The 16,568-nt window shown below is 43.1% G+C and overlaps 2 protein-coding genes across 4 annotated transcripts; both read right to left on the bottom strand.

Moving 5' to 3' along the window:
• Nucleotides 1-20: 20 nt before the first annotated feature.
• nr1h4 (nuclear receptor subfamily 1, group H, member 4) lies at nt 21-7,857 on the bottom strand. Of its 2 annotated transcripts, XM_029841793.1 has the most exons (11): nt 7,375-7,857; nt 7,100-7,285; nt 5,919-5,951; nt 4,610-4,978; nt 2,838-2,978; nt 2,155-2,297; nt 1,960-2,058; nt 1,788-1,887; nt 1,559-1,705; nt 738-851; nt 21-666 (listed from the first exon to the last, which is right to left on the bottom strand). In XM_029841793.1, the coding sequence occupies exons 2-11, from the start codon at nt 7,200-7,202 to the stop codon at nt 428-430; spliced, it is 1,488 nt and encodes a 495-aa protein (XP_029697653.1). In that variant the 5' UTR covers nt 7,203-7,285; nt 7,375-7,857; the 3' UTR covers nt 21-427. The 2 variants fall into 2 exon arrangements, with proteins under 2 accessions (XP_029697653.1, XP_003967332.2); XM_003967283.3 differs by lacking the exon at nt 5,919-5,951.
• A 906-nt stretch (nt 7,858-8,763) lies between these two features.
• slc17a8 (solute carrier family 17 member 8) lies at nt 8,764-16,450 on the bottom strand. 2 transcript variants are annotated; one of them, XM_029841809.1, is made up of 13 exons: nt 16,075-16,450; nt 15,819-15,897; nt 14,973-15,228; nt 14,683-14,801; nt 13,418-13,532; nt 13,145-13,232; nt 12,365-12,451; nt 11,747-11,889; nt 11,521-11,670; nt 11,317-11,449; nt 10,935-11,045; nt 10,549-10,676; nt 8,764-10,319 (listed from the first exon to the last, which is right to left on the bottom strand). In XM_029841809.1, exons 2-13 carry the CDS (start codon nt 15,857-15,859, stop codon nt 9,981-9,983), a joined length of 1,710 nt encoding a protein of 569 aa, XP_029697669.1. In that variant the 5' UTR covers nt 15,860-15,897; nt 16,075-16,450; the 3' UTR covers nt 8,764-9,980. The 2 variants fall into 2 exon arrangements, with proteins under 2 accessions (XP_029697669.1, XP_003967333.1); XM_003967284.2 differs by having other exon boundaries at nt 15,819-16,450.
• Nucleotides 16,451-16,568: the final 118 nt, after the last annotated feature.

The raw sequence follows: 16,568 nt of genomic DNA, 5'->3' as shown, positions 1-16,568 counted from the left end.
GGAAAAAAACACTCCTGTCATTTTCTCCATAATCTTATTTATTGAGACACATTTTTTGTGTATTTATAGCAAGTACGTGCAAGGACATTACATTTTACAAATACAAAACAAACAGAGTTGTTCATTAACTCTATCTAATCTACATATGGCACTTTGCAGACACGCCACCTTTCACTTGAAATGATTTCCAGTGTTTGTTTGGTTCTTTAAACAATGCCCCAAAAGTCTCAAAAATGAGATAAGTATCAAGACTGCCACAGTAAATGGACATGACGGTCTTGTCACTTCTAAAAAAACGTACAAGTTCAGGTCAGGAGACCAACAGATTACACCGGATAAAATTCTTAATTGTCATTTAATCCAATATGAATATGTGACATTTCTTGGTTTCGATGATGTCATCTCCACAGTTTCCCTCACATGTGACTCACTGCACATCCCAGATCTCACAAAGCAGCGGGGTAAACTTGTGGTCGTTCACTCTCCAGGACGCGAGCATCTCGGCGTGGTAGTGGCTGAGCGTCCTCAGCTCCGTCAGGCGGCCCAGGAGACGGGCGAAGTACTGTGGCTCCTGGGGATGGTGGAGAACGCACATCTTCCTCAGCAGGTCCAGTGCAGTCTCCTGGAGACGCTCAACAGCTGGCTGATCCTTAACATAAGGTCGGTCTGGACAGGCCAAGAACCCGTTAGGTGTGTTGAACCTGCCTCACAGAGTGAAGTTACTGACAGCAGCTTACCTGGTGTCAGGATGGTGATGGTGGTGAGAAGAGCCTGTTCCTCCAGCACCATGTGGAGTTCTCCGATGCTTTTGTAAAAGTTGAACATGGGTTTGATGAATTCCTCTGAGATACCTGCAAGAATAGGCCGTTACATATATATCAGACACACCACCTCTGCCAACAGGGCAGGGAGAACTCCATTATTAATGCCATTGGCGGGTTTGTCGATGTGGTCACAATGTCACAACCAGAACGGTTGTTATACTGCGAAGGGAAATACTGAAATTAGCACAATTAGCATAGCTGCATCCAGACATAGCAAAGGCAAACAGAAATGGAATATGTGCATTTTAAAGCATTTACACTCTCCACACTGGAAGACTGCACATCAAACGTCCACAAATGCCAGGAGGGAGAGGCAGAGGCAGAGAGGTGGACAATAGCCCTCTTGATGTTTTGATAAGCAACAATGGTCTCTTCAGACAGCTATGCTCCCTTATTCTCTCACACTGGCCTTTAGCCTGAATATCTCCTATCCAAACCATTCACACATAGGGCTGCGCCAAGGGACAGCCCCTCTCTGTCCAACTGTCCCACCTGGTTGACATAATGACACCTCTAATAGATAAAAAGGAAAACCACTGGAATAAATTAAAAGCCTGTTTTGACTGGACTGACTGGATTTTGCCCCATTCTGTAGTTGTGTGCGGTCCAGTTAGAGAGAAAGAGTGTCGCACCGATCCAACAATCAGGGAAGTGATGAGACTAAACTGTCTGGGCTTGTCCGGGTGTACGTAGCGGCCCCTTTAGGGTTTCCCACACCGGTTAGGTCCCCTCACCACTTTTGCGGATCCTCTCCTCCAGAACTTCTGTGTGTCCGATGGGCATCTTTTTGTTCAGAGCCTGAGCTGAGCGCAGGAACATGGCTTCCACAGCCGAACCCTTCAGCAGAGCGATCTGGTCCTCGCGATCCAGAGAGAGGAAGCCTGTCAGGAAGACCACGATGCAAATCTCACAAAGCGGCATGTCGTTTGACATGTGCCAATCGGGAGGGAAGGGACAAAATACCGGGAATATTTTTGGTGAACTCCACCAGAACTTGAACTTGACTTGTTGCCATTTCCGTCAGCAGCAGGAAGTTTTCCTCGGTGCTGTACTTGTCTTGCAGCTGGGAAATGAGGATTCACCCTCAGTTACAATCAGTTGAGCCCCCCGAAACACTTTAATTCTGACCTCTTACCAGTTTCTTTGCCACGTCTTGAGGAATTTGATGTTTGTTGTAAGCATCTATGATGACTTTCATGAGCGCCTGCTGCTCTTTGGTGAATGAAACCTTTTTCTGCGTGCAAACAAGGAAACACCCCAACCCGATGGCACATTCCTGCTGTTAGTGCAGAGCAAACATCAGCCCTTCCACCACAGACGCTCTTGCTACCTTTGATGGTTTAGTGGTGGAGGAGACGTGTCTGCCATCCCCGTAGTCTCCGGCTTCTGTCTCATCTCCGGTCGACTGTTCCGGGGAGGCTTTGGTGTTCTTTCGTAGCCTTTTTGATTTACACTGGATCTCTGTCAAGAGGCCTGTGGGCAGCAACAAAGACGGCATCAAGTTTATATCACCTGTGTTCAGGCATTACCAGTGCAGAGAGGATGAACATTTTCTACCAGCAGAGCATATTTCCCTATTCCACTATTGATAATTTTTTTAGAGACAACCCTCCCAAACATCTGAAAGAGTCATCACACCCCTGCACTATTTATGAGCTACTCGAGTCCTGCTGATACTGAACCAGGACCATTTTTCTATTCTGAGTTCTGCTGTCAAATTAAGGTTCTCTTCTCTTCTCAGAAAACAAATCATCACCGCCGCCTGCCAGTTTAACTGTGTCTATTTTTGTAACAGAGCTGAATGGCTGGACAGCTCTGTTGTCTGATGTAGGCGACAGTCGATACCCGGCGTTCAGTGGGCCATGTCAGAATGGAAAATGAGGCCTCTGACGGCCAGATAAAGAGACGATAGTCTGCCCACATAATTCATCTGCAGTGGCCATAAGAGAGAGAGAACAGTGCCCCAAAACTTTCGTTTCCTCATCATACTGATTGATTGTTCCACCGACTCACATTCAGCCAGCATGCCCATCTCCTTGCACTTCCGCAGCCGACACTCCTGGCATTTCCTGCGCATGTACATGTCCATCTCACAGTTCCCACCGCTCTTGCATTTATACACGGCATTCTTTGTAATGCTCCGCCGGAAGAAACCTGTTCATGATGGAAAAGAGATTTTCACAACCTGTTTGTAATCAGGCACTGTATGAGGAAAAAGTCAATGACATTATTATCATTTATTACACCTTCACTTCTTTTTAACTATTTATAGGGCGATAGGGATTTAATGGTGCGGTGTTGTAAGGTTGCAGATGGTATTTTTGTTGGGGTTTTTCCACATTAACATTTTTGGTGTTTTTTTTTTTTTTTTAAATTAAAGGACGTATTACAAAAGATGTGATTTTTATTTTTTTTACTTTAGTCAGTTGATTAGTTGCGAAAATGCTGCATTTTTTTAACACCTTTACAGTACTGAGCTAAACACTGTGCCTTTGGAGGAAACAGCATAACAGTGTTATGTAATTGCTTGCTTTATTCTGCTAACAGACAGATGGGCAGACAGTCAGACAGATGCCAGCTGTCATATAAGCTCCTCGGCAAAGGTATTTATACATATAGTGGTTTCAAGAATTTGTTTTGGGTTTTTCTTTTAATATTTTGGTGAACGGAAATGTAGACACATCTCTGGGAAAGTGGTAAAGTCACCTGTGTCTCAGCAAGTCATGCTAAGCTAAAAGCAACCGCCTGCGGGAACCCAGCGCATCACTGCCAAGAATGCTGGGAGTGAGGTCACAGGTCAGGTGAGAGACAGTGGGGTCATTACAACAGGCACCTCTCGTATTCTGCAGGTCGCTCTTCTGCTTTTTCAGAACTCTGAAGATGGGATTTGTCAGGTGCTCCTTGCGCATCGCAGACCTGTGTTTCCCCATGCAAAATGTCAAGGTTGCACAGCTGATGCTGTTCCAGCACACGCTAACTTGAAACACTTATTGGACACTACGACACATTTGATTAACCAGGGCACTGTGCGCTCACATGCAGCCCGGCTCGCGTTTCTAGCGCATTGTTCAGCTGAAACCTGAGAGGGAACCGAATCTAGCAGAAGCATCAGGGTGGCTTCAGTCTCGTCTCAGTCAAATAGCAGGACAGACCTGCTGCTGCTGCACTCTTGACATTGTCCAACCTCACAGCGTGGAATTACACGCACGCCATTCGTCCCCCCACCCCATTTGGTCAGGAATCAGAAGAAATTCAGCATATCACGATAGCATAAAGAGGCTAAGGCCTGAGGCATAAAGTCAAATATTTCTGTCTCCTCACATCTACTAAAAACTGATCTGGTGTAAAATCTACAGTCACCAGCATCACATCAGGTTTCACAGTTGTATGACTGTTAAGACGATTATCTGTTCGTTAAAAAAAACAAACATTAACTTTGCATCATACTGATTGACCTCTATGAAAAACTTGGTTTAAACTCAGGAGCAAGTCACATACGGGGCACAAGGTCAAGCATTCCACCACCAGGAGGGAAAACAAAGAATCAACTGGCACCAGTGATTTTTGATTTCCTTGCTTGTGGACATAAAACCCAAAGAAAAATTAATAACAAATCAGTCTAGGGAATATATTTAGAGACAGAAGGTTCGACCTTTAAAAATCAAAAAAAAATACTGCACCAAATGTCAAACTAGCATGAAACCTGAGACCCAATAAATGATCCTAACTTATATGGATGGATATCAAGCTCCATACTCTACCTCAGTAGTTGCGTCATCCCTCACCTTTACATCCCTCACAGGTAAGAGCGTTATAGTGGTATCCAGACGCTTTGTCCCCACACACGACACACAGTTCTTCCCCTTTGACCCGTCCTGCCTGTGACATGTGCCTGGTCCGTTTGCACACAGCAGGCGCCGCAGGAGACACGTCCTCTGTCTCAGCATCATAGCTGACCTCCAGGGAGCCTTTCCTCAGTTCATATATCCCGTACCATTCATCTCCACTGTATGGAGGGTAGTAGTTGTGGTTGGAGTAGTATGGTGTGGAAGGCATAGCTGGTTCCATAGATGTGTACTGCATACTGGGATAGTTTGGAAAGGTTAAGATGTCTGGATCTTGAAGCAGAGGACTGCCTTGATCTGTCAGCATATCTGAAAGAGAAACAGGAGGTGAATGAGAAAGATGTTTGCGCTCTCTACAAAGTCTTTCATTCGCATCTGTGTTTTAATCATTAGTTTAATATCGTATCATATTAGGTATTATTAAGTATCATATTATTGCCAATATTCCAGTTAATACGATTTAAACTCTAAATCATGTCTTTCACAGAGTGAGGTGGGTCCCATCTGTAATGGTGGAGGTCTTTCAGCAGGTAGACAGAAGGATGCCGGGTCCATGAGCTGTGGAACCATTATACTGTAACAACAACAACAACAAGGGCTTTGAGCAGCCAGGAAAAGCTCATCATGTGCAGACCTGAAGTGCACTGAAAATGGAAAATATTATATTTTCAGAAAACCAAATAAATCTATGCCCATAAAACATGGCTTTATGGCCACATATGGGCCATGCCCAGCACACACATGGCTACTGCCACAAACAGTCAAATTCTTCAAACACAACTATCTGTTCCTCTGTAAAAGGCAAATTCTGTTGTCTGAGAGGGGGAAAGCGTTCCCTATATTATTTAACATCACGTCTGATGAGGAGCAACATAGGTGGTTTCATCAGCTGCTCAACAGCCACCCGATGGACTAGAAAGTCTCACAGCAGTAGCCAGTAACACGCACCAAACACATACCGGTACTATAAACCCATAAATGATTAACAACACACTTGCACAAAGGCACACTGTGTCTTTTAACGATATGGATCTCAATGCCAAACAAGACAACACGTTTTAGGGAGGAATGTCTGTAGTTTTGTACGTTTCTAGAACAGCACAGGAAAACCACGCAGTTGAAGTCTGCTAGTACAAAGTGTTAACTAAACCTTTCAAACACCGCTGAGATTCTACAATAATTTAAGTGTCAACTATGCTGTAAAAGCAGCCCGACACAATGGATATTAAGGACTACATATAACACTGACCTCGTGAAGACTTGGTTTGGACCATGGCCATCTCTGTGGGACCAAAACAAGGCAACCGTTCACAGATGTTATGATGTCAGCAGTCCAGCTGCGCTTTGTCGCCTTGTCATTCTGTTGCCTCTGACTAAAATCCCATTTTACACTTGTCTTTTTAACACGTGAAACCTTCCCTTGAACGCAGCACAATCCCCAACTGCTTGGCACGAGCTTGAGAAATGTGAAGGTTGAGCAAAGGTTGTCCCAGCTACTCATTAACCACTTGGTCATATTTCTTTACATCATTCCAAGTAGCTGACTACAGACATTTGAAGATTTGGTTGGATGATGGTATCAGATGAACACTGGTTTTATATGTGACATATTCAAGTGAAGGTCATCTGGACAAATGTGCATCCTTTACAGTTGTTCACCTAAGAAATGTTTGCCTGCTTGTTTTATTTTATTTAGAAATATGATCTATCAGTTTTCCTCAGAAACATCAAAAATATTTTTTTTTTGTCCTGTATAATGTTTTGGCTTCGCTGTTTTTCAGAACGACAGTTGGCAACTCAGTCCACCACTGCCCATAAATATTAGGCAATTGGACAATAGATCACAACCACCATGGCAACATGAGCAATAAAGTAATAAATATCGCACCATTCGACATCATAACTTCATCAGTCATCTAAAAGTAACATAGACAAGGAGGTCTATCTTGAAAACATTGCCAGTATTTACAGCCAGCAGTTTGTTTTCTCACTTGTGACAATATTGCAAATAAAATGGAAACTCTCAAATACTGTCAAATGAATAAAGAAACACTAGAATAAAATAAGCAAGTGGGAAGGGAAATGATGAAGCTAGTGTGACATAAAGCCACAGGTTTTACATTCTTTTTATGTTTGCTAACTTCTTACTAGGTTATTATGGTGAAGTTAAAGACATACACAAATGCTGAGATATTTGATAGCTGTCATAGCTGTGGTATGCTCTGATGAAATCATTAACCAAATTTATGACTTTATATGAGCATTTCCTTTTTGAGCATTTTGCAAATAATTTCGCTAATGTGACCATCAGGCAGCTAAATCCCAAGTGTGTTTGATAATAAACCGATTATAGCTGCTCAACTGATTCTGTCAATGTGAATATTAGCATTGCAATGCTTGTCATTAGCTCATCGCTTGCGGATAACTTACCGAAGAAGTGGGAGTTGTCTGTGTCTGTGATGGAGAATTCATCGCTGGGTGGGATCTCCAGCGGTCCCACCACATCGATGTCTTGGCCCACCCACTCATTCATTCAGGAGGGTCTTTGGGCACCAATAAAGACAACTGTTTGGACGAGGCCAAAGTAGAGGTAAATTGATCTTTTCTCCACCCCCCCTGGAACAAACACAAGCCTGATTTATAAATATATTGAGATGGAGATACAGTGTGATTAAACATAGAGCTGCTAGTCTACTTCGACACACCTGTCAGGTTCACCCTCCTACACGTGCAGGAGATGATGAGGTGGGAGGAAAGGCGGGTACAACTGGCCTTCCCTAAGGGGGAATTGTGGTGCAGTAACAATATGTCCTGTCCCCCTTCATTTCCTTTAGGAGTTTACTCTAAAATAGCTCCCAAGTGTGAGTAAACTGGTTAATTTATTAATACAATAAAACACAAATAACAGTAAGGTTGTCATTTAAGGTTGCATAACATCTTCATGGTGTTTAGTTTTGATTTGATCTTTGGCCGAGCTCCAACGCAGTTCCCACCAGGGTCACTTCACTTTAGGCGCTTCATTAAGCCCCCTCTTTTATAATTAACTATACAATTTCCCCAGCAATCCACCTGGAGCCCACACGGCTTCAGAATCCTCAGGTCTACTTGTACAACCCACATACAGTCTGTCAGATCCAAGACCCGCCACCTTTAGTGCCTTACCTTACAGTGCTCAGTCGACGCACAAATGTCCCAATTCTTCCTCTGGATTCTAACATCCACACTGCAGCCGCGGCTCAGTGAGGCTTTGCCGATCAACATAAGGTCTTTCCTGGCTTTAGCGTTAGCATGTGTGACCAGTTAGGGTCAGGGAGAAATAGATAGTGGTTATTAATTAAACTGTCCATTCCTGCCTATATCTCCCCCCAACAAACATACCCTCCCTCCCCAAAAAAGTTGCTTATCTCAATAAGAGGCTGCCTCCTGAATCCTCCAGCAGTGCAGAGACCCTACCCACATGAACATCACGTGGGACATCCACATCACCACTCTCAATTTATATCAAGGACTCACAAACGTTTGAATTCTTATTTTTTGGATTGCCTCGACTAAATTTTGAAGAGCAGTTAGGAATGAGGTTGAATTAGGAAGTGTCAGGTGCACCGTTTGTCCTTGACCTGGCTGAAGTGTCATCACAGATGTATTGACATTGGCCCCTACATACATAGGTGCCCTGCTGTGGATGTGTACTTACATTTAAAAGACTGATTCAAATGTAAAGGTTCCTGTCTTTATAATCTTTCACACACACCCCCCCCCAAAAAAACAAACAAACTTAGTTTAATCATTGATGTGCTGTTGCTCCATCAGAAGAGGCCCGTCTGAGTCAACAGGCAGTCTCCCTGAAATAAACAGAACCTTTGCCATTGGCTGGTTCTGCACTATCTGCTCTGTTTTTGATAGCATGTAAGGAATGAACACGCCAGAGGGTCTTCTGTACAGTAGTTGAGTGATTTAGGCCCATGTTTGACTTCATTTGGTTATGCAATCTAGACTGTATTGTCACGTAGACCTTCAGAAACACGCCCTACACGATGTAACCTTGAACATTTAAAGACAGTGAAGACGCCGGCAACAACATCCAGAACCTTGTACCTTTTTTTTATGTCAGAGGAAACAATCATTTGAATTTTCATCAATCATCAAACACCAATTTAATGTGCTGAGCACACGTTCAGTCCAGCTGTTGTATAATGACAATATCCGCCCAGTAATTATCCTTGTGGTGAAAATGAAGCAGAGGGTGAAGACATAGATAAGACAGAGGATGTTTAAAATAGTGTGATGGGAAACAGAGCTGCCTTTGGAACAGTTAAAAGCCCGCTGACATAAACAGATACAACCAGTGACGGCCCATCATCCTAAACTGCTATCACAAATCTGTAGCAGGAACAATCGTATCTCTAATAAAAGTCTACTTCTCTATCATTTCTTTTGGGGTTGTTCATCTCTTATTTCATGCTGGAATATCTCAGATGTTAACTCCGCCAAGTAATTTATGGGATAAGTCAACATTAAGAGATGGTAAAGTGGTATTTTGGATTTCCGCCATCAGCTCCATGTGGCTGCAACATTGTATCAAGTGCTGCTGTGACCATTTGCCACGAACAGATAGTAACAAACCCGTTTATGTTCTTTGCTGATTTTATGCTCCCAATGGATCTCAATGTCAGATCAAAACTCCTTTGTCTCCTTCTCTAAGTGCAAAGTCGAGGGTATCTGAAACAGTAATGGCTACTGTACACAAGTGATAGCATGAATGATCGTATTGCTGCGGTACATCATTGGGGAAAACAAACCTAATCTCATCAAGTTCTGCAAAATATAAAATGAAACCGCAGCAGAGGAATGAAATGTTCCACACAAGGCATCACAGACTAACACCAACACAGAATTCACCAACCATTTATCTGAACTACCATCATTGACAGAAGCTGGCTCAGGGAAGGGAGCAGCACTTGGGATCATCAACAGCAAATACATACAAGCCAAAGAAGCAGTGAGGACGGGTACACTGACACCGTGGTCTGCTGTCAGAGCCCGTGTCACGTCCCAGGAATCTGTTCTCCGTATGTTGCATAGCTGGCGAAAAAAGAGCTGTTGAGTGAGCTACATGAGTTCTTTCCAGGTTTTCGGGTGGTTTGTGGGATCATCAATTCATTGTCATTTGATCTTTTGTGCGCGGATGTCAGTATATGACGGATGCTGAACAAAAACCCTACAAGGCCATTGGGAGGAACGGAAGGTGAGATGCTGATGGGGATGCATCTCTTCAATTTACAATCACTGCGCTCCTTCCCCACGTTGGGTCTCACTGGTACCGGCTCTTGTACTCGCCGTTCTCCAAATATTCCTCCTCCTGCTCCTCCTCTTGCATAGTCACCCCTCTCTTCTTTTTCCAGCCCTGCTTTCGACCAAACGAATTATTGGTGGTTCCGTAGCTCTTCTTGGGAGCCACGGTGATGTCGCTGTTGAGCTCAGACTCTTCAGCCAGCTCGTCCTCTCCTATGATGCCACATTTGTCTTCACTGGTGCTCTCGGGATTAGCCCAGGCCTGCTGCTCTCCGGAGGCAAAGATGGCGTAGAAGATCACCCCTGAATAATGCACCATGGACGCAATAACAAAGACATTCTGCCACTCCAGGCGTGTCTGTGGAGGCAATAAAACATAAAGGCTTTGTTCCTTAGGCAGAGCTTCATTACTGCAGCGGTGGAAGTTAATTATTTAAAACACCGAAAGGTATAAATTTACATTGGTAATATGTTCTGATAATTCTGAGGAAAGACTGTAAGCTGATCTGAAATAATATCAAGTAGTTGAACTAATCAATGTTAATATATGTAAAAACATGCGTTAAAAATGTAAAACCTGACTATACCTTATGTTTAGTAAGGGCTCCAACAATTAAAGGGCACACCATTCCAGAAAGTGTCCCAACACCATTAGAGATTCCCATCAGGATACTTGCATAGCGGGGGGCAATGTCCAGATGGTTGACGTTAAAACCTGAACAACAGAGATTAGACCCAGTAAGGACGGGTTGACATAAACGCAACAGAGTTTCTTTCTTTGGGAAACATATGTGTCTTAATTATGCAGGAGTAAGTTTGCACACTGTGTTAGCCCCACCGGAGCAGCAGAGATCCCTTTTGTTTCAATATGTAAAAGACGAGGACGAAGATGCCGCTGCTGGCTCAGCCTTCAGACAAATCCTTCATGGTTTACGTGCACATCTAACTTTGCGTTCTGCAAAAGCAGTGATACCTGAGATGGCAAATCCACTGAAGCCGACAGCGAGGACAAGGAAAGAGATGGCAACTGCTCGAGTGTGGGAAAACCCAACCACCAGGAGCAGCGTCGCCTCCATACCGAAGCCTGCGGTCAAACATGCTAAATTATTTTTCTTAAAGTTGTTGAGTTCTATTAGACAATGTGAGAATGAGAATTTATATCCAGCATCAGGGCATGTGACATCAGTAGAAAAAATGCTCTATTGCTTCGCTAATATAACTCAAGATATAATCACTGAGAGCTTCTGGAATAATCATGCTAGTGAAAAGGCATTACGGGTCTTTAGATATTGACTAATATAATATATAATATTAACCCAAGAGAAACCTGATGGCTTCAGTTTACCATGACGTACCTCCACAGTTCATCAGTTTCCTCACATTCGTGGTTGACATAATTTTCCTGCTGCGTAAATGGTCAGCCAGTTGTCCGCCTATGGGCACTACAATGGTCATCACCATGTGGGGCACAGCAGACAGGATCCCCACCTGTTGGGAGAGGAGCGATGGACATTAGTCCAGAGGTGCGTGACCAACGTTTGTCAGACTGTCATCCCAACCTTGCTGATGGGGAAGCCGAAGACTTCCTCAAAATACGCCGGCTGACTGATGAGGAGCAAGTAGAAGGTCCAGCTGCGGCAAAAGTTGGCCACGATGATGGCATACACAGGCATGGAGGTGAAGAAGTGACCCCATGGGGTTTTGAATTTCTGCCAGGGACAGACATAAATGAACGTCATGAATGGGTTTGTTATTGTGCCAGCAGCAGGTTGCAGGGACACACACCTCAGTTGCACTGATTTGATGCACTTTTTCGCCAATTGCTGTCTCAATGTAGGTCCTCTCCTCCTCTGTTATTGTAGGGTGCTCTGCAGGACTTCCATATGCCAACAGGAGCCAAGAGACATACCATATGATCCCAAAAACACCTATTTATAACATACAAATAGTTTATTTTTTGGCACAAAGCCTAAAAGATGAGCAGTAGGGTCTGTTGAATACAAGCCCGAGAATTTTCATTATTTAAATGAAATGAATAAGTTATGAGTCACATAGCCCAGACAGGAAAATGCTAATTCGTATCAATAAATCATGAGATTTTATCACAGCAGGACCAAAGCACATTTTTATTAAAACATGGACAAGTATAGATTTTATGTCGGTGTTAATCATTTTAATCAAACGAAGGCAAATCAGATGACACTCGCTGAGCATACAAAAACCACAGTCTGGCTCCATTCACCAGCTGTAGGCCTCTCAAATAAGATGTTCCTGGACGTCCATGTTGTGTTAAGTCTTCAGGAAGGTTTTTAGATTGTCTGTATATAAAAGCTCAAGCTGAGCGGTAAAAGCAATAAAGGATTGCTATTCTCTTCAGTTTTTAAACCTAAAAACAAAGCTCACCGTAGACGTAGAAGACTGAGGACCACCCGATATACTGGACCAGCACTCCGGCTAATGGCATGGCGATCACCGCTCCCGCGTACGATCCTGGGAACAGTTGGTACAGAAGGTACAGTCAGAATAACAGGATCATTACATAGAACATCAGAGGTGTCAGGTTTATTATAATTAGATATAAAGTAGATTGAATTGTACAAATAATGGGCAATCTAAATTGGAAAATATACATTTCCAAAAAATTAGTTAGTGACTTTTGATAAGTTTGCTTTATTTATTCTAAATGAACAGACATTTTCTCTTTCATCTTATTCTTTAACTTTAAGAAATAGGAGTGAAGCAAAATGGGACTGCGCAACAACCACACTATAGGCTGCACTGAATATATGTCCACCAAACACATTAGGTCCATTTAAAAACAAAAAAGACATTCTTGACAGGCTCTGACTAAGAGGTGCTAATGTGTTCACTATTGTGTGGCTGACTCAGTATGAATGGAGCACAGAGCACGAAAGTGCTTGTGGTCAACGGCAATGTGGCACTTTTAGGGGAATAAAGGAAGAAGCTTCTTCAGAGAACACATGTGATCCATGTTCTTTTATAGATAATGTCAAGAGGGTTTTGATCCACAGGTTGCCATGGTAGTGGTCGGATGAAACTTCTTCCCTTTTAAATCTTTGTACCGACCCAGCTGGGTTGCAAGAGGTGCTATGAAAAATCAAACGTCTCCAGCAGATCCACATCTGCAACAATTTGACAAGAAGACAAAAATGCATCCCTCACCACAAAACGACGTTGTGGCCAATCGACTTCTCTCTAACGGCGGTGCCCATTTAGCCCACATTCCGTGGCAGGCCGGGTAGGTTACACCCTAGTAAAATCCCGGTGTGAAAGACAGTAAAATTAGTATCTTTGACCCTCCAAGAAGCTTTACGGTCGCTCTAAAATGCACTTAATTTCATTAAAAATCTAGATCAATGATCATGGTTATGCTTTTTTTACATTTTGCACATGATTGTATCTTTGTTATCTTCTTGGCATCCTGTTAGCTCTTACCTCCACCAGGCCCTGCAGGATACGAACAAACATGACACAACCGTAATGGACCCTTGCTGCTGACGGGATGAACATATTCAGAAGGGATGTCAGGAAAATGGCAGCCCCAAACACCCTAGAGACACAATGATATGGTCAGTAAAGGTATCAGGCAGCATTATCAAAAACAGTATACACATTTAGACTGTAGCATCACAAAAACCCTGTTAAACAGACCAGGGTGATGCTGGCATTCTGAATTCAGATCCGATGTCCTCAAACTCCTTAATGAGAGATACTGATCTCTGAGAAATGGAGGAAATTAATGATGGATGGAAAGTAGTAAGTAGCATTTTCTCATTATGTAGCTAACGTTTGCTACTTTAATTTAATGTAAAAACTGCACATTGGTAGGAGCTAGTTGGAGGTTTCTGGGGGTTGCAGGCTGGGGTGTGTGTGTGTTGGGGGAGGGGGGGCTGTCCTTTCAGGTGATGTTTCAGGGAAGTCAAAGATCACAAATATGCAAGCTCGGTGTGAAATGTATGTTTTGACAAAAGCAAAAGCACTGAAAAACTGCGATATCGTTTCTAATTTGAGTGATTGCTCCAAGGAGTAAATGCTGAGTCGTTTCGTATTTCTCTCGTTGGGTAGAACTGTCTGTAACACACAAACACGCAACAAAGACATGCTGCTCAGCATCCAAGGGCCCCGGGTTGACATTCAATATTGTGTGACGGTAGATTTGATCTCACAGTCATCTTTAGCGGGACAGATCTCATACCTCTGCCATTCACACACCACAGAGATAAAGACACCCTGCGCCATTCAAAAGTTTCTGCTTCATCACCAAGGTGACATCTAGCGCCATTCTCTTTTTTCTCCCCCACTTCATCCACCTCTTTTTCCAAAACATCTTGTAAGTGACACTTGTAATATTCAGGTGGCTGGTGTTTCAGGAGGAAATCAGAGGCAGGATCTTTCATTATTAACTCTGTCAGTGGCGTGTCCTCTTTTCCTGTGAAGCTTTTATTACAGGACTGTTATCAGCTCCATCACCACCGCTCACCAGGCCGTGGTGCACTTTTAACTCTTAAACCACGTGAGGCTGAGGACAGCTTATTTTTTTTATAACCTTTCATGTATGTGATTAATGTATCAGCTACTGCTTTATTTTTACACCCGCAACAATTAGCAGTAAGATTATGGTTGAACTCCCTTGTCCAAGAGCTGAAGGAAACACTTTCGCCATTTATTTATTGATCAAAATCCAGGAATATTCGTGTCACCTGTTGGCAAACAGCTTGTTGGAGATAAAGCCACCGGGAATTTGAGTTACAATGTAACCCCAGAAGAAAGACCCGTGGATCAGACCCACTGTCTCTGGATCCCAGTCAAATTCAGCTTTCTGGCGAGGAAGAAAGAAAAGGTTCACTTCACACCACATTAGTTATTGTAATTTACTGCATTGTACATTTAAGGGGAAAACAATGCTGTCTACATTACTTTGTGGCTCTAAATTTCTGATTAGTAGAATAAAAAATAGACATTTAGACAACATCCTGAATGTTCCTTCTACCTGAAGAACAGGTGTTCCATTGATATAAACCGTGTTGTTGTTCACCATCTCCACAATGGCCACACCGAGGTTGCAGCGAATGCCAAAGGAGATGCAAAAGCCCAAACCGCTGAGGATGGCAATGATGTAACGTTTCGGCAAACCGCCGCAGCTGCAGTCCACCAGCGGCGCTGGACGAGGTGCAGAGGTCACCGGGCGACCATCCTCCGTCAGCTCAATATTGGGCTCTTCTTCAGCGTTGGTGCCGTCTATTTTTCTGATATTAAATTTATGGATCAGTGTTATTGTTATTGTTAGAACAACAGCGTTGATGATAAAATAATAATGGGGAAATGGTACTAAAGTACCCATCAACAACTGCTTTGATTTTAAGAGTCATGCTTGGTGATAAAAATGATTGAATGCCTCTGTCAATAAATAAACAAATCGAAGTAAATTTTGGGTATTTTTGAAACAATTAAAAATTATCCCCACCAAAAATAAAGCATATTTGTCTTCACAAAGTAACACGCGGAATTCAATTTTCCAAAAAATACATGTTCTATCTCTTAAAATGACTTATCTGTATCTTTCACACACAAGGAGGACATATGTAGCAGATATGAAATATGTATCCAGGTCTTAAAATAAAATATGTGATTACATCACCCGCAAGCAGAAGAATCAAATATTTATTTATCGTGTTGATCTCTGAGAGCACGTTGGGCTTAATGTGCTCGCTTGTAGGCTCTGCACAGCTGACAGTGCTCATCAGGGGATTATTACAAACTTCTATTTGAAATGATCTATTTGTAAATCCAATACATGGATAATAGCCGCACTGGCAAACAAAATTCTCCACCTCACCTCTGCAGCTTCCCGAGAGAGTTGCCCACCGTGTTTGTCATTTGCTCCTTCCCCGGTTTAAGCGTCTGCTCCTTAAAACCTGAAAAAGGCATTTTCTCCTTATGTTAATTGAATGTCTTGTCTGACTGTCACAGTGGGGAAAGAAATTGATCCACTAGAACTAGTCATTCATCTTTTGAAGGGCTCCAATTTGAGGCATACGGCGCCACCAACCGATGGTGCCACAGGTCCCTCAGAGGCAAAACAAATGCTTCACCTTTGACAATTCAGTGGAGAGGTGGAAGGATGGATCACGCTCAGGTGTTTTTTAACGTCCAGCTTGCGCTGCGGCCACAGGCGTATAAGGTGTCGTTTCCATAAGGTCCCAATGTCAAGAAAAAAAACAAAAAAGCAGAATCCAGACTTCAGTCTCTAGATGTGGTCTCTGCAGCTGAGCTGAGCAGATCCTGTCTTCATCTCATAACGCATTCACTTTCAGTGACGGGGGAGGCAGGTATAGCTGGACTCCCAAAACCCAGCCCCCCTCGCTTTATTCGTCACCATCATCATCATCGTCATCATCATCTTCGGCCTAGCACGATTCTTTCAGCTGGTGAGGCTCATGTGCTGGCAATTAACTATAGATGAGCTTGAGAATTTGCACAAAGGGAAGAGTGGAGTGAGCCTGTGGTGTGTTTGGGAACAGGTGAAACCTAAGAGCCATCAAGTTTCCATGACCACAATTTTTTTCATTTATTAAGACGGTAAACG

This window comes from Takifugu rubripes, chromosome 9, assembly GCF_901000725.2.
Source record: "Takifugu rubripes chromosome 9, fTakRub1.2, whole genome shotgun sequence".
NCBI classification, from domain to species: domain Eukaryota; kingdom Metazoa; phylum Chordata; class Actinopteri; order Tetraodontiformes; family Tetraodontidae; genus Takifugu; species Takifugu rubripes.
The sequence above is the reverse complement of the archived record's forward strand: the minus strand, read 5'-3'. Positions and strand labels throughout refer to the sequence as shown.

Coding starts and splice junctions, on each gene's coding strand:
- nr1h4 (XM_029841793.1), bottom strand. CDS start 7,202: ATGAATGAGTGGGTGGGCCAAGACATCGATGTGGTGGGACCGCTGGAG. Junction 2,979..4,609: donor TACCTGTGAGGGATGTAAAG/GTGAGGGATGAC, acceptor CATCATGAACAG/GTTTCTTCCGGCGGAGCATT. Junction 852..1,558: donor GGAGAGGATCCGCAAAAGTG/GTGAGGGGACCT, acceptor CTATTCTTGCAG/GTATCTCAGAGGAATTCATC.
- slc17a8 (XM_003967284.2), bottom strand. CDS start 15,910: ATGCCTTTTTCAGGTTTTAAGGAGCAGACGCTTAAACCGGGGAAGGAG. Junction 11,890..12,364: donor CTCAGTCTTCTACGTCTACG/GTGAGCTTTGTT, acceptor TGTTATAAATAG/GTGTTTTTGGGATCATATGG. Junction 11,450..11,520: donor TCGGCTTCCCCATCAGCAAG/GTTGGGATGACA, acceptor CTCTCCCAACAG/GTGGGGATCCTGTCTGCTGT.